Consider the following 17,655-nt stretch of genomic DNA (forward strand, 5'->3'; position numbering starts at 1 on the left):
GACGGCGTTTGAGCTGAGGAGCGAGCGGATGGTGAAGTGAGGGAGTGACAGGAGAGGCTGGGGACAGGGACCCAGCAGAGAAGGTGCCCTCTGCCACGTCAGATGCCATTCTGCTGGGTCAGGCAGGGCGAGGACAGACTTGACCTTTGGGCTGAGCCACGTGGAAATGGTTAGATAATAGATTGATAAGCAGTTTCTGTGAGCACATGGGAGTGCTTTCAAGAAAGCCTGCCGGGGAGAAGTCACAGAATGGCCGTCCCGAGCTTGGGAAGGAGAGGGCTGGTGTCAGCTGCATGGCGAATGTGCTGAAGGGTAAACCTTTGCTTTGGGGGTTGTGTCTGCAAATACCGAACCATAGAAAAAGGGTAACATACACTTTACCCTGTTTAACCCGTGCTTCATGGGGCTTTGTCTTTGTTTTTGTGAGACAGGGTCTCACTATGTAGCCCTGGGTGTCCTGGAACTCACTACACAGACCAGGCTGGCCTGTGATTCACAGAAATCCACCCAACTCTGCCTCCTGAGTGCTGGATGAAAGGTGTGAAACATCATGCACAGCCACTCTTCATGTTTTAACAACTGTGCAAATATATTTTTATGTCTTTTCAGGAAAAGGGGGGAGGGGCCTGGACCAGAGTTCAATTCCCAGCACCCTATCAGGTGGCTCACGACCATCTGAAACTCCGACTCCAGGGGATCCAACTCCTCTGACTTTCAGACACCTGCACACACATGCATATACCCACACAACAGACACACACGCCACATATTTAATTAAAAACAATAAAATTTAAAAATAATAAAAATTCAGGGACTTTATTTTATTTTATTTTTGGTTGTTTTTGAGACAGGGTTTCTCTGTGTATCCCTGGCTGTCCTGGATCTTGCTTTGTAGACCAGGCTGGTCTCGAACTCACTGAGATTTGCCTGCCTGTGCCTCCTAAATGCTGGGATTAAAGGTGTGCGCCATGTCTCACTTAAATTCAGGGTATTATTAAGAAGACCATGCTGGCCTCAAACTCCTGACCCTCCTGCCTCAGCCTCTCAAATCCTGAGATTACAAGCAGGAGCTCCCATACCCAGTTTAAGAATAAATATAGGGTTGGGGATTTAGCTCAGTGTAGAGCACTTGCCTAGCAATCGAAAGGCCTTGGGTTCGGTCCTCAGCTCTGGTTTAAAAAAAAAAAGAATAAATATATATATAATCTCTTCTCTTGATGATCTTTTCTGTTCTTGGACAGTGTCTCATGTCCCCTCCTGGCCTCGAGCTCCTGGGCCTCTTGCTTCTAGCGCCTGCGTACTGTGATCACAGGCCTGTGTACTGGGCCTGCCTTGTGCTTAGTTGTTCCGGCCTGTGGGAGGCCAGCTCCCACCTTTTCAAGGGTTCCTATGAGGAGGAGAGAGGAATAAGAAAATATTAGGTAGAATGAAAAATGGAGATGAGAAGAAAGACAGAAACACAGGATAGCTTCTGTAGTACCTGGACCAAAACCCAATGGCCCTTTCCGTTTATTCAAAAGGGCTTTTTTAACAATGCCAAGGGGCAGACAAAAGACCTCCCCCTTGCTAGATCAAAGCACACCGCACAGCCAAGTGTAGACCCTTCTAAACACCTGGTAACCATGCCTGTGGTCAATTCATTCCCTTATGCCGCCCTGCTGGGTAAAGCAAGCTCAGATTCGCTGACCCTGAGTAATCTGAGCCTCCACACTGGCCACTTGACAATTGTGGATGTAATGTTCACCCTCCACACACTTTGATGTACTTCCATTGTAGATTAAAGGGGAGGGGGTGCTTTCTTTTCTATAGCCACAATGTTGTTAATCCCAGTGCCTTTCATATTGATATGACAATATATAACATACAGTTCGTATTAAAACCATACATTAGGTGATGTCAGCCAGAGCTACATAGTGAGATCCTGCTTCAAAAAGAAAGAAAAGGAAAGGAAAGCGGGGCTGGAGAGATGGCTCACTGTTAAGAGAGCAAGTGTGCTCTTCCAGAGGACCAAGTTACATTCCCAGCATCCACATCAGGCAATTCAGCTACCTGTACCTTTAACTCCAGGGGATCCAATGCTTCTGGCCTGAGGGCACCTATGCATACACACCTGGAACTTTTAATAAAGTAAAATAAAATCATACATGGCTATTTTTGTGTGTGATGTAGAGCCCAATATAAAGTCACGTTTTTGATTGTCACATCCTGAAGGGCATTTTGTTTTGTTTTGTTTTGTTTTGTTTTGTTTTTCGAGACAGGGTTTCTCTGTGTAACCCTGGCTGTCCTGGAACTCACTTTGTAGACCAGGCTGGCCTCCAACTCACAGAGATCCGCCTGGCTCTGCCTCCCAAGTGCTGGGATTAAAGGTGTGCGCCACCACCACCTGGCTCTGAAGGGCATTTTTTAAAAGAATTGTTTATTTTATATATATGTGCACTGTCTTTATACACACCAGAAAAGGAAGTCAGATCCCATTACAGATGGTTCTGAGCCACCATGTGGATGCTGGGAATTGAACTCAGGACCTCTGGAAGAGCAGCCAGTGCTCTTACCACTGAGCCATCTCTCCAGCCTGTGAAGGGCATTTTTAAAAAAATTTGTTTTAGCTCAAAAAAAAACAAAACAAAACAAAACAAAAAAAACCAGGAGGTTGAGCGTGCACACCTTTAATCCCAGCACTCAGGAGGCAGAGGCAGGTGGAGCTCTGAGTTCAAGGCAGCCTGGTCTACAGAGCTAGTTACAGGACAGTCAGGATTACACCGAGAAACCCTGCCTTAAAACAAACACAAAAAGAACAAAAATAGGATGGGAGAAATATAGTACATTTGTCCATGGGTTTCTCAAACCTAGTAGAAAGTGAAAGGTGAATGTATAGAAGAGGGGCAAATTTCCAGTGATACAGTTGAGCAGGCAAGAGAAGATGACATGTAGCCATAGTTAAGGTGACCTTTGCCTGGAGCTTGGCCAGTTTTGGCTAGAGCACGCACACACACACACACACACACACACACACATACACACACACACACACACACACACACTCACAGAAACCAGAAGGGGGCACTAGATCTCCTAGAGCTGTAGTTACAAGTGTTTGTGAGACATCCAACATGGGTGTTGGCAACTAAACTCAGGTCCTCTACAAGAACAGTACTCACTTTAATCACTGAGCCATCTCTCTAGCCCCCTGCCATATTTTTGGAGGGGACCAGAAAGAATGGTATTCACCTAAGAGGAGGGAAGGAAGAGGTGTTATAGATTTAGAAAAAGAAGATAAGAAATTGGTGGGTGATGTCATTCTGTATGTTGTGAAAATGTGTTCCTCTGATTGGTTGATAAATAAAGCTGTTTGCCCAATGGTGGGGCAGAATAAGGTTAGGCGAGATATTCTAAAGAGAGAGAGAGGAAAGAAGACAGAGCCGGGGAGACTCTGTCTGCTGCTGCCAGGAGAAGAAAGATGTAAAGGTACCGGTAGGCCATGAGCCACATGGCAAAGTATAGATTTATAGAAATGGGTTAATTAAAGATATAAGAGCTAGATAGCAAGAAGCCTGCCATGGCCAAAGTTAAAAAAATAATATTAGCCAGGCGGGACACAGGAAAACTTTCAGCTACAAGAAATCTTTATATTCAAACTAAGGCATGAGTTATCTCTGCAGATACATGAAACCTTCTCATGGATACAGGTTTGTGAATAATTTTAAGGGAATCCTGTTGTCCACTTTCACCTTTTACAAGCACGCTTCCCTGAAATGTAAGAGAACTGTGTCTTGATAGGTATCCCCCCCACCGCTTCCAAAGAAAAGGCAGACCTGCATTCATCCTAAATCGGAATTTACTATATTATACTCAGAGTGTCATTTAATTTCATTATTCCGTGTGTGTGTGTGTGTGTGTGTGTGTGTGTGTGTGTGTGTGTGTGTAAATTTTGTTTGCATGTATGTCTGTGCACCATGTATGTGCCTGGCACCCCAGAGGACAGAAGAGGGTGTCAGATCCCCTGGAACTGGACTTACAGATGGTTTTGAGCCATTTTGTGGGTGCTGGGAACTGAACCTGGGTCCTCTGTAAGAGTAACAACCCTTGAGCAATCTCTCTGCCCCCCCCATCATCCCTTTTTTAAGACAAAGTTTTTATTATCTATGGTTGCATGGAGCTGTCATAGAAATGTAAAACAACAGCTGTTGACATCAGTCTTCTTCCCATCTGACTCATCTTCCTTTGATGTTCCCCTAGCATGTAATCTCCACTTCATCCCTTGTATATATAACAACTCCATGTCTTCCCTCGGTTAGTCCACCAGTGTAGCTGAGCTCAAAAGCTTTATGCTGAACTCCATCATGTACTTGCAATTACTTCTCCATCCCCACCCCACCCCCGTCACCAAGACAGGGTTTCTCTATGTAGCTCTGGCTGTCACAGAACTCACTCCGTCATGGATCCACTTGCCTCTGCTTCCTGAATGCTGGGATCAAAGGTGTGCACCACCCTCACCCAGCTGCAAATTACTTTTTACAACTTCTCTTTATTTTTTTATTTGTAATTTATCCCCCCCCCCCAAAGTTTGTTTTATTTTGTTTGAGGCAGGATCTCATGTAGCCCAGGGTGGCCTCAAACTCACTGTGTGGCTGAGAAGGACATTGAATTCTTGGTCTGGTCTTTTCAGGCTTGGTCACGATGGCAAGAACAGCTCCTAAATAGCCATCGGGAAAGGTGGAAGGTGGTCAGTGCTGTGAGACACCATCAGCGCCGGCAGAAACAGAGATCTTTGAAGGCCTGGCTTCAGTACCTCCATATCCGCAGGGCGAAGAGATGGCAGAACGGTGAGTGGGAAGCTGGGCTCCCGAGCCTGGCTGCTCTGACCCCTCTCCCCATTGCCTGAGACCCTCCATGAAGAGGAAACAGAAGGCATTACACCACAGGGTTTTTTTTGTTGTTGTTGTTTTTGTTTTTTTGGTTTTTCGAAACAGGGTTTCTCTGTGTAGCTTTGTGCCTTTCCTGGATCTTGCTCTGTAGACCAGGCTGGCCTCGAACTCACAAAGATCCGCCTGCCTCTGCCCCCCTCCTCCCCTCCCCAGTGCTGGGATTGAAGGTGTTCGCCACCACCGCCCAGCGTACACCACAGTTTTAAGGACAAGAAATTTAGTAGAAAAGTATATCATCTTGGTTCTCATTTATTTCCTCCTGGCTTTTACTAATATGCCTAACTTCTATTCAAATAGTCTTAATGTATTGATTATTTTATATATTTCAAATGGACCTGTTCATATTGTGATGAGTATGATGATATCTACAGTTTATTGTGCTTGTTTTTACATTGTATTTCAGCTTTATCAAGACTGCTAGTTTTAATGATTATTTGCATTTTTAGAATAACGTCTTTTTTGTCTTATTAATACAATATTTTTTTATCTTCTCTGTCAAACCCTGTGCCAGTCACTTTCCCTGACGTCATGGGACGGTACAGGAAAAGGGACATACAAGGTAGAAGAGACAGGGGAGGATGGGCTGTGTCAGGTGGTGTGGAGACAGCTACTTCACATGGCGAAGAGGGTGCCACCTTTAGCAAAAGAGCCCCCAGGCCCCAGAAAGGCAAAGCCCAGAATTATGTAGGAGAACTGGTGCTTCAGAGAAGAGTTCCTGGCTTAACCAGTGATGAGGCTCCCCAAATAGTGCCAATTCAGCCCAGAGCCAGCCACCCCGAGTGTCAGCCCAGCCCTCATGAACCTGGCTGCTGTGCTGATGTCCCTAGAAATGGCGCTGAGTGAGAGTGAGATGGGAGACTGCGGAGCCGAGCAAGGCTCCTGTTGGCCGGTGTCTCCGGCTGAAGAGCACTCGAGCTGGAGAGTCCCTTCCTAGTGAGTTCAGGAGCGGGTGGAGGTCCTTGAGCAGGCCTGCATTCAGGAGTGGGGCACTGAGGCGGCAGAGCTCTCGAGGCAAAGATGACACAGATGGGTTTGTATTTGGTTTGCTTGTTTGGAGACAGGATATTGCCGTGTAGTCCTGACGGGACTTACTATGTAGTCCTCACTGGCCTTGAGCCCACAGAGACTCGTCTGCCTCTGCCTCCCGAGTGCTGGGATTGCAGGTGTGCACCACCATGCCCAGCTGTCACATGGGTCCTTTGCTTAGCCATTTCCTGTTGATAGGTACTCGTCCTGGACCAGCAGGCCTTTCGTCAGTGACAGCGTCCTAAGTGAGAGGTGGCCAGGAGATGAGAAGATAAAACAGGGGGAGTCAGGAGGTCTTGCACAAGTTATGTTTTAGCCAAGCAAGCTTATTAAGAAGTATAGGCCGGGTGGTGGTGGCGCACGCCTTTAATCCCAGCACTCGGGAGGCAGAGCCAGGCGGATCTCTGTGAGTTCGAGGCCAGCCTGGGCTACCAAGTGAGTTCCAGGAAAAGGCGCAAAGCTACACAGAGAAACCCTGTCTCGAAAAACCAAAAAAAAAAAAAAAAAAAAAAAAAAAAAAAAAAAAAAAAAAAGAAGTATAGCATCTGATAGACTATTTCCATGGGAGAAATGAGACAAAGCCGGCAGAATCTGTCGTATGATGGGACTAAGTAGGAAGCTAATCAAGCAGTGTTGCATACGGGAAGCCCAGGGCGTCTCAAGAGCATCGCAGATAAAGCACACAGTTGTAGCTGGTTGTGTTTCTACTCTTTGACTGTTTTGTGGGGCCCACCACCCAGCTCCCAAATACATACACAGAGGCTTATTCTTTCTTATAAATGCCCGGCTTTAGCTTGGCTTGTTTCTAACCAGCTTTCCTTAAATTGTCCTATCTTTTGCCTCTGGACTTTTATCTTTCTCTATTTCCGTATACCTTCTTTGTCCATGGCTTGCTGTGAAGCTGGGTGGCTGGCCCTTGGAGTCTTCCTCACTTCCTCTTTCTTGCTCCTCAATCTTTTCTTCCCAGATTTCTCCACCTGTTTTTTTTCCCCTTGAGTTTTCAAGACAGGGTTTCTCTGTGTAGCTTTGGAGCCTGTCCTGGAACTCACTCTGTAGCCAGGCTGGCCTTGAACTCACAAAGATCCGCCTGGCTCTGCCTCCCGAGTGCTGGGATTAAAGGCGTGCGCCACCAACACCAGGCTCTGTTTTTTTTTTTATTTCTGCCTGCTTGCCCCGTCTATCCTTTCTCCTGACTAGCTATTGGCTGTTCAGCTCTTTATTAGACCAATCAGATATTTTAGACAGGCAAAGTATAACACAGCTTCACAGAGTTAAACAAACACAACATAAAAGAATGCAACACATCTTTCTGTCATTAAACAAATATTCCACAGCATAAACAAACGTAACACATCTTTAACTTATATTCTACACACAGTGGCCTAGGACTGCTAACCACAGCACTCTATGGTGGGAAGAGTTGGGTTCCCAGGATCTGAAGCCACAGCTCCCACAAGGCCCTGACCTCAGCCCATTACTGGCTCTGCCACCGTGTTTTTGATTCTAGACAAGGAACTCTGTTCCTTCTCTATACATCATGGCCTCAGGAAACACCTTGGATCAGCCCAGCCCTCAATACATACTTGGATTATTTGAATTTGTCCTCCCTTAGGCAAATGCATAGAATTTGTGATACTGAAATCTTTTTGGATGTTGTTAAGTGAAAAGGAAAGAAAAAAAAAGAGCATATCACAGATTCTGTGAAAAGTTTGGCACTTTGGGATTCTCACAGATGCTATCACTGTGGTTAGTTTCTCAAAAAGTTTTAGAGTTAATAACCCCTAGTGTTGAGGACTAGATCGGCCCAAGGCTTTCCCTTCTAAAATCAGGAAGGCGCTTGGCATAAGACCTGCTTAGGCAAAACCTCCTGACCACAGCGGTCCTGTCTCCTTTGCCGTCTCATCTCCTGGCTCCTCCTCCTTAGGACCCTGTCACTGAGAACAGCCTGCTGGTCTAGGTCACCTAGGAGCATGATCACTGATGCTTTTTGTAAGCAAGCTTATCGAGTTTACAGAGAAGTGAATCAAACTCTGGAGCACACCGCAGGTTCGGCTCTCAGACCTTTGTCCACGTGAATCCCATTTCCCTCCTGTCTGTTGGAGTACAGCGGTGGTAGACCAACTCTACAGTTGCCCAAGGCTGGCAAGCAAAGACTTTTAGGCTGTTTAGCTCGATGATCTTTAATCACATGCCTCAGCCTACTTTGGAGGTCTCAGTTTCCCAGCCATCAGCTGATTAATGTTGGAAAGCTGTCTGTCTGGCAGCTGGGGTCAGCATGCCTGAAAGCTCAGGAGGTCCTTTGCCAGCACGATCACATGATCACTGGAGTGCTGTGGTGTGTACTTGGAGACTGGTTCTATCTAGGAACCTCCAAGTAGAGGCAGAAATCAAACAGTGTCTTTGAAAGTGTCCGCTATCATTCTTGCATATCAGCAGCTAACTAGAAGCCTCAGCCCTTGGGGAGAAAATATTCTGTTGCATGTTCTTCTCTTATTGGTTGGTGTTTGTTGCTGTGATTAAACTCTGACCAAACCAACTTGATAAAAGAAAGTGTTTATTTGGCTTATAGTTCACAGTCTGTATTATTGAGGGAAGTCAAGGCAGGAACCCGGAGGCTGTAACTAAGCAGAGACTATGGAGGAGTGCTGTTTACTGGCCTACCCCCTTCCTGCTGCCTTACTCAGTTACCTGTCTCATAAGGCCCAGGCCCACCTGCTCAGGGATGGTACTGCTCACAATGGACTGGCCCTCCTGTATCAACCAGTTACTAGTTCAAAACAAAACAGAACCAGTGGCCTCACAGACATGCCACAGTCCAATTTGATGAAGACAGTCAACCAGTTCCCTCTTCCCAGGTATGTGAAGTTGGCAACCATTTATCCATCACACTTCCCTAAACACACAGAACTTTTTTCTTGGAGAAAAAAGTAATTCTAGAGGTTCAATGACCTAGTGTCTAGACAACTCTTTTGTGTTGTGGTGTTTGGTGTTGGACCAAAGGAGCCTCACATGCTCCCATGATAAAGCACGTACTTTCTCACTGAGTTATGCTGTCCACCTAAAATCTTTAATAAGGATTCTCCGTGGGAGTGCTCTTGGGTCCAGCCTCCATGTCCTCTCCCTGCTGTGGGGAGCAGGTCCAGCCTCTGAGTCCTCTCTCTGCTGTGGGGGAGCAGGTCCAGCCTCCATGTCCTCTCCCTGCTGTGGGGAGCAGGTCCAGCCTCTGAGTCCTCTCCGTGCTGCGGGGGAGCAGGTCCAGCCTCTGAGTCCTCTCCCTGCTGCAGGGGAGCAGGTCCAGCCTCTGAGTCCTCTCCCTGCTGCAGGGGAGCAGGTCCAGCCTCCATGTCCTCTCCCTGCTGTGGGGAGCAGGTCCAGCCTCCCGAGTCCTCTCCCTGCTGCGGGGGAGCAGGTCCAGCCTCCGAGTCCTCTCCCTGCTGTGGGGGAGCAGGTCCAGCCTCCGAGTCCTTTCCCCGCTGTGGGGGAGCAGGTCCAGCCTCCGAGTCCTCTCCCTGCTGGGGGGGAGCAGGTCCAGCCTCCGAGTCCTCTCCCTGCTGTGGGGGAGCAGGTCCAGCCTCCGAGTCCTCTCCCTGCTGCGGGGGAGCAGTACCCGAGAGTTATTTCTCGGTTGCAGAGATGGCTGTACAGTTCCACCGCGTCACCGTGCTCCAGATACGTTTCTGTGACTGGCAGTGGGCCTGGGAGTGGAGGCAGAGCTTGTCTGCCCACCAGGCCTTGGTGGAGAAGCTGGCCAAGAAGATGGCCCTGCGGAGGGCCTTTGCACACTGGAAGCACTGTATCCTTTGTACTATCCCATTCAGCACCCCCCCCCCACCAGCCAACCCCCACCAGGATGTCCACAGTGTGAGCATCTGGATACCTCAGATACCCATCCTTACATTTGTCCATGCAAGTCTTGATTCATGTTGACTCCAGCTCAAGTTCTTGTATCTGGGGTCTTGGGTAGGTTTCTGATAAACATTATGACCCACAGCAGCTGGAGAGGCGAGCCCTTGTCTCACCTGACAGCTTACACTCCATCCTGAAGAGAAGCTGGGCTAGAACTCCAGGCAGGAACGGAAGCAGAGGAGCGATGCTCACTGGTTTGCTCTCCAAGGCTTGCTCAGCCTGCTTCTTCTCCTTCTCCTTCTCCTTCTCCTTCTCCTTCTCCTTCTCCTTCTCCTTCTCCTTCTCCTTCTCCTTCTCCTTCTCCTTCTCCTTCTCCTTCTCCTTCTCCTTCTCCTTCTTCTTCTTTTCTGAGACAGGGTTTCTTTGTGTAATTCTGGTGCTGGTCCTGGATCACGCTTTGTAGACCAGGCTGGCCTCGAACTCACAGAGATCCACCTGGCTCTGCCTCCTGAGTGCTGGGATTAAAGGCCTGTGCCACCATGGCCTGGCCTCAGCCTGCTTCTTAAACAACCTAGGACCATTTGCTCAGTGTTGGCACTACTCACAGTGGACTGGGCCCTACCACATCAGTCATTAGTCAAGAATGTGCCCCATGGACTTGATACAGGTCAATCTGATGGAGGCACTTTCTAAGTTGAGTCCCTTTTCCCCAAATGATTCTGGCTGGGTCAGACTTACAGAAAAACTAACCAGCACCTGAGCGAAACCAAAGACTCACAGGGCTCCTTGTCCAGTGGGAAAACAGATAAGAAAACTGGTCTTGACAGTGTGGTGTGATAGAGCTCCTAAAGGCTTATACCAGAACCATGCCCATGTGCCCAGCACTCAGACACCGTGAGGCAGAAGGACCTTAAATGTAAGACCAGCCTGACTACCAATCCAGACCCTATCTCAGACTTACTTGTTTTTTAAAGTAAAAGGTGCCCAGTGGTAGTGTCTCACACCTTCAATCCCAGCACTCTGGAGGCAGAGGTAGGCAGATCTCTGAGTTGGAGGCCAACCTGGTCTACAGAATGAGTTCTAGGACAGCCAGGGTTATACAGAAAGACCCTGTCTCATGGTGAATATGGCTCATGGGAGGGTCAGCGTAGTCTGGGGACCTCTCATAGAGCCTTGTGTGCCACACTCATGGATTTGCTCCTTATCTTGATGGCATGAGGGCTTCAGGAGTTTTCATAAGAATCAATGCACTTGAATTTGTGCTTTAGAGAAGAGGTTTTAGGGCCAGTGAGATAGCCCACTGCCAAACCTCGTGACCTGAGTTTGCGCCTTGGAACCCCCTTGGTAGAAGGAAGGAGCAGACTCCTGCAAGTTGTCCTCTGGCCGTCACCATGGCACATACATGTATACAAACACAGATGTATGTAATTTGAAATTTTTTAAAATGGAAGATGGTCCTAGATTAGAGGAGAGAGACTTGCCCAGAGAGACTGGCTGTGTGAGGAGTCATGTGAGGGACAAATCAGATGATTGGACAGGAGAGAAGCAGGCCGTGAGAGAAGGTTCGGGAGCAGAGCACATGGGTTGTTAGCTGAGTACATGAGGATTGTGAGAGGAGAAAAGGTCTGAAGAGAACTGAGGCTCCCAGCTCAGTCATCTGACTGGACTGTGATGCCAATCAAGTTCCGCTTGCCAGTGATGATTCCTAATGCTTATTGAACTCGGGGGCAGGTTAGCTCAGACTGTCTTTCATCAAGTGGGCATCGGGAGGATAGAGGCACAACATGGCTCTTTGATAGAACTCCCCTGCACTTCCCTGGATCACCAGGAAACAAGAGGTGGTCATCAGCCTGCCTCGCAGGCCTGTTATGCTGAGAGCATGCCCTTTAGGTGGCTCACAGGAAGTATACATATTGTGTTGGGCCAGAAGCCTTGTTAGACTGGCGGCCTTAACGGAATTCTTGGCAGACATGCTTCTGCAGGCGGAAGAGACTGCCCAGCATGCAGCAGCAGCAGAACACCACCAGCGCTACCTCCTGGTAAGAGGACCAGGGTCCAGGGCAGCCATGGAGGCATTCGTTCAGGACTCCTGCCCCATACTAGCCCTGAGTGCAGCCAGCTCTGAGTTAGCTATAGTCTGTGTTGGAATCTTGAAACTGAGAGAGAAATGGGTGGAGCCAGGGATGTGGAGTTGTAAAGGGACCTCGGAGGGGTCTGATCCTGGGGTTTTTACAATTAGCCTCTTGTGAGTGGCAGAGACCTAATGTGTAACACAGGCAGAAGTCTTGATCCTAAGCCTGAATCAAGGTCTGCAGAGTTGGTTCCCGTCCTGTGGGCTGCCCCCACCTCAGGAACTGGCCTTCAGAGACTTTAGGAGCCTCTGGTGTCCCAGAGAACACAGTATGTAATCCCCAGCCCAGTCCAACCTCTTCACTCTGGAGCTTTGCTTCGATAAGATGTGTGACAGAACTGGGGATGTGGCCCCAAGGATTCTGTCATAGTGTCTTTCTGTTGCCGTGATAAAATATCCAGTAAAAGCCACTCAGAGATGAACAGAATTCATTTAAACACATAGTTGAAGGTACAGTCTGTCGAGGCAGCAAGAGCTCGAAACAATTGGTTCTATTACTCAGCTCCCCTGCTCTACATCCTGGGTCCCAGCCAGAAGTGAAGTGGGTCTTTACACTCAGGTTAATTCAGTGAAACAACCCCCAATAGGCAGGACCAGAGGCCTGATCCCAGAGAGTCCTAGATTCTGTCAAGGTGACAATAAGTACCAGCCATCACAGATTCATCCTAGTTTATTCTGGCAAGCCACATTCATAATTATGCAAATGAACATACACATTAACTCTTAGGTGGCTCCCAAGTCTGGGACTAAAGGCATGGGTCACGGGGAATCAGTCTCCTGTTCAGAGTCGAGGGCGTGTCGCTGAGAGCTCGGTAGGTTCGTTCTATTAGGGGCAAGGGAGAGAAGCCCCAGCAAGATGGAGCGACCCTGAGCGAACCTGGCATCCGCTGCTGCTTTCCTCGTTCACACGTCTACAGATGCCATGTCTACAGACGCCGATGCTTCTAATAACCCTGTGTTGTTTCTGTGGGCAGCGTTCTTGCTTTCGGGCCTTCAAAGACAATGTGGTCCAGGCCCGTCTCTGGCGAATAAGAAGGAACCTTGCTCACCAGCTTTGTGACACCATGGTGAGAACCCCCCCCCCAAAAAAAAAAAAAAAAAAAAAAAAAACAGGGTCTTGCTGTGTGGTTAGCTCAGATGGACCTCGAACTCACTATATAGTCTGGGCTGGTCTTGAATTCACAGTCCTCCTGAGTCCTAGAGTTATATGTGTGTACTACTGTGCATGGCACTTCATTAGATTTTAGACTCCAAAATAATAATGCCAATTGTCTTTGTTAGTCTGCACCTGCTAATAGAAAAATTTGTTTTAGCCTTTTTTAGGGCTCCCCACTCACCTACCGCACTCCAGTCTGCTAAGAAAATTAGTACTTGGCTAGATGATAATGTACTTTTCACCCTGACTAGGGTAATAGAAATCCTGCTGAGTCCTGTGTTTATTTACCAAGGGCAATGGCTCTCTTCATTGGTTTGTTTTTGAATATAGGTTTCTTTTTTTTTTTTCTTTTTCTTTTTTCTTTTTTTAGTGATTAAGCACACAGTAAAATAGAATTAGTATAATGATCTATATACTGCCTAGACTCAACATTCATTAATATTTGCTCCAAATTTTCTCCCAGAAAATTTCCAAGTAAGTTATAAACACTTAAATACTTCAGTATGCACCAACCCCAAACAAGCAGTTTTCTATATACCACAGATCTTTATGATCCCTAACAAAATTAACAGCAGTATTCTACCACCATCGAGGTCATTTTCAGGTTTTCACAGTTGCCCCTCCAAATGTCTTTTCGAATTAGGATTTGATTGGGGCTCGTGTGGCACACTTTGTTGTTACCCCTTTGTGTGTCTGAGTCCCGTCTTTCTGTATAACTCAGAACTGTCTCCATTTCCTCACCACCACCCCCCCAACAGAACCCACTGCTGTGCCCCAATGATGGTGTCTCCTCAGCATCTCACCTAGAGCAACATCCTCCCGAGCCATAATCTGAGCTTTCTGATTTAAGTCTCCGATTCTCTGGAGCTGGAGTTTCAGGCTCTTGTGAGCCACCTGATGTCGGTGCTGGGAACCAAACTCTGGTCTTCTAAAAAAATCAGCAAGTGCACTTAACTGCTGAGTCGTCTCTCTAGTCCCTAGTTTTTTTTTATTGTTATTTATTTATTTATTTTCGAGACAGGGTTTATCTGTGTAGTTTTGGTGCCTGTCCTGGATCTTGCTTTTTAGACCAGGCTGGACTTGAACTCATGGAGATCCACCTGGCTCTGACTCCCAAGTGTTGGGATTAAAGGGGTGCGCCACCACCGCCCAGAATGACAAGTGTCTTTACCCACTTCAACATCTTGCTGGACCAAACTTTTATTATCTCGATAGCAAGTTCTAGGCCAGCCAGAGCTTCACTGACTCTTCCCAAAACACTGCCAGATTTGCACTGCAGCCATGAAACACCAGGTCCACTGTTCTTCCCTCCAGCTGTTGGCAGCTGCTTCCTGTCTCTGTCAATTCCATGTTTTGGAGACTTCCTAGGAGAATCGCAACTATTTGTTCTTTTGTGTCTGGCTTATTTCATTTAGCACAATCTGTCCCTCTTTCTTGACAGTGACCTTAGGTCTTTGAAGAGATCAGGCCAGTTGTTTTTATTATGATCCTTATTCTCAATATGCCTGTTGTTTGTTTGTTTATTTGAGACAGGGTTTCTCTGTGTAGCCCTGGCTATCCTGGAACTCACTCTGTAGACCAGGCTGGCCTTGAACTCAGAGAGATCCGCCTGCCTCTGCCTCACGAGTGCTGGAATTGAAAGTGTGTGCCACCATGCCTGGCTCATTGTTTTTTATATCATTTAATTTTCCTTTATTCTGTGTAGTTCTTATAAACTAGACAGTAGACCCAGAGGCTTAGAGATGGAAATTGAACACTTTGACAGCAGCTTCCTAGGTGCCAATATATCAAGAGTTTTAATTTCTAAAATGACTTTGAAAAATGCTGTTGTCTGCTGAGTGGGACAGTAGAATGCTTGTAGTCACAGCACTTAGGAGATGGCCGCAAGGGGACCATGAGTTTAAGCCTGGGCTGCATAGTGAGACCCTGTCTCAAAAAAAAAAAAAAAATGTCTTCTGTGGTACCCAGACTTTCTGTTTTCATGTAGCTGTCTGTCTACCAGAAGTGCCTTTTCTACTGGCCCAGCGATGGCTCCCTAGGTCCACGCTGTGAGTGGACTGCTCCCGAGTGAGGCAGAGCCCTGTGGGGTCAGGGATTCACTAAGGCCTCCTCCCACTTCTCACTCTGGGACTCTTGTTTTCTACCTGTCATTCTGCAGCTGCTTCGCCGGTTCTGGAACCTCTGGCAGTCTCGAATTGAGCAGAGGGAGGAGAGGGTTCAGCCTCCCTCGCTGCATGCAGCCTGGAGCCACTACAGGTAGGAACTCGACTGATTCCGCCTTGGACACTCTAGGGACACCTGGTGATTTTGACGTAGGGTTTTCCAGGAACAAGTGACAACTCTGGCCTGAGTCAGTTTCTCAGACTCAGAAAGGCCTTTCTGCCAGGTGTGGACCATGCCCTTAATCTTAGTACTCGGGAAGCAGAGGCAAGTGGATCTCTCTGAGTTCAAGGCCAGCCTGGTCTACACAGCAAGTTCTAGGATAGCCAGGGCTGCACAGTGAGACCTGTGAATCTCTCTGCTTGCATTTTCTCTTGTGCACACATCATAACCACACTTATCTGACACACTTGCACAGGACTGTCGCCTGGATAAAACATAGAAAACAAGCAAGCAAAACACCAAAGGGCCTATCCTGGTGAAGGGCCCACTGTAAAGTAATGGCTCATGGGTGTGGTTTGCTCTGGGCAGGTCACACGGAGGTGGGATGATGCAGGTCACACTGGATCCTGTCCATTACCGCGTGTGCCTGTCTGATCCCTGCCCCGCCCCCATTCTGCAGGCCTTTTGGTGCTCGTCCATTGAGCTGGCCATGTAGCTCAGTGCAAAGTGCTTGCTTAGCGTAGACAAGGCGAGTTTGAACCCCTGCACTGCAGCAAAAGATTTGTAAAAAGACCCTGTGAATTTTTACTGTAAAAGGTCATGCTAGGACGCTGTTTGGGGCTGGGTCTTCCTTGAAATGGGGAAGGTTCTCGATTGTTTAGAGCAAGCCATCCTGTTACAGACATCTCTTTATTTGCTTATTTTGGTTTTTCAAGACAGGGTTTCTCTGTGTAGCCCTGGCTGTCCTTGAACTCGCTCTGTAGATCAGACTGGACTCGAACTCAGAGATCGCCTGCCTCTGCCTCCCAAGTGCTGGGATTAAAGGAATGTGCCACCACTGCCTGGAAAATACATTTATTTTTAAGTAAATATCTATGAAGAAAAATTAAAAATATATAGAAAGAAAGTGAAAAAAGAAAATAAACTTTGCTAAATTCTGTCTTGACTCCTTTTCCTTCTATGCCTCCCAATGTCATCAGTTACTGGTCAAGTTGTGGCTTTTTATTATTTATTTACTTACTGTCCTAGGGATCCAGCCCAGTGCTTTTCACATGGCAAGCAGGCGTTCTACCACAGAACTTTGTCCCCAGCTCCAGAGCATAGTTTCAATGAGTCAATAAGAATCCTAACTGGGGCTGGAGAGATGACTCAGTATTGAAGAGCACTGGCTGTTTTTCCAGAGGACCCAGGTTCAGTTCCCAGAATGCACATACATTGCAGCTCACAACCATCTGTAACTCCAGTTCCAGGGGACCCAGTGCTTTCTATGGGCACCAGATAACGTGGTGTACATACATACACGCAGGCAAACACTTACACACATAAAATTTAGAAAGACCAAAATAAAAAAAAAAAAAAAAAAAGGACTCAGAGTTGTCAAGATGTGTTATTATTCTAAATCCTGCTTTACAAAGCCAAGCATGTTAGAATCACACTCAGTATTACTACATGCCGTGACTCCAGGAAGTTAGGGTGCCCGGAGGTTTCCTTTCCTAAGTCCTAGACACCCTGTGCTTGGCGCGCTAACTAGGTTCCCAGTGAGTTGCCAGGGTTGGAGTGTAGCTTAGCAATAGGCACTTGCCTACCACAGCTGAAGCCCTGCACAGATTCAGCTAAGCAGACCCCAAGAAAGTGCTGGAAGGTTAAAGCCAGCCAAAGCCCAGGATCAGAAGATGATAGCTGCACGTTAGTAAGTCCTTCACTTTCCTCTCTCCAAGGATGAAAGCAGTAAGCCGGTGGGGTGCTCTGAACCCCCAGGAAGTGACCGTACCCAGAAGCAGCTGCCTTGAGAACAGTACAGTCTTACAGCTTGACACCCGACAGTGCCAACACACAGTTCTATGTTTTTTTTTTGTGTTCTGTTCCAGGATGACAGTCCTCCGCAAGTGTGTCAGAATGTGGTTACAATATGTGCACCAGAGAAGACGCCAGCAGGTACGGAGCACACCGAAGCAGGCCGCTCTGCTCCTGCTGTGGGCTCGCTGGCTCTGGGAAGAGGCTTGGGACGGGCGTGTGCCAGGAGACCTGGCTCTGCCTCGGGTGTTGTGCTTGGAGGGGTTTCCTCCAGCCTTCACTGGTGGTGGAGGTTGACCAGCTCCCATTCCTTCATTGCTGGAAGACACAGGTGCTGTCAGGAGGGCTCTTCCCACCCTTCAGGTCTCCACTCACAGCCATTTGTTTTCTTTTCTTTTTCTTTTTTCTTTTTTTGGTTTTTTCCAGACAGGGTTTCCCTGTATAGTTTTGGTGCC

General features: G+C 47.6%; 1 protein-coding gene across 4 annotated transcripts in view; it reads left to right on the forward strand.

Annotated features, from left to right (window-relative positions):
• The window catches only part of Sfi1 (SFI1 centrin binding protein), a 60,746-nt gene that overhangs the window by 24,543 nt on the left and 18,548 nt on the right, over window positions 1-17,655 (forward strand). For all 4 annotated transcript variants that reach the window (XM_037208139.1, XM_037208140.1, XM_037208141.1 and 1 more), the window contains exons 9-14: window positions 4,667-4,823; window positions 9,583-9,744; window positions 11,766-11,836; window positions 12,903-12,995; window positions 15,243-15,340; window positions 17,275-17,341. In XM_037208139.1, coding sequence (XP_037064034.1) covers window positions 4,667-4,823; window positions 9,583-9,744; window positions 11,766-11,836; window positions 12,903-12,995; window positions 15,243-15,340; window positions 17,275-17,341 — 648 coding nt within the window. The remainder of the gene's footprint in view (window positions 1-4,666; window positions 4,824-9,582; window positions 9,745-11,765; window positions 11,837-12,902; window positions 12,996-15,242; window positions 15,341-17,274; window positions 17,342-17,655) is intronic.

This window comes from Peromyscus leucopus, chromosome 7, assembly GCF_004664715.2.
Source record: "Peromyscus leucopus breed LL Stock chromosome 7, UCI_PerLeu_2.1, whole genome shotgun sequence".
Taxonomy (NCBI): domain Eukaryota; kingdom Metazoa; phylum Chordata; class Mammalia; order Rodentia; family Cricetidae; genus Peromyscus; species Peromyscus leucopus.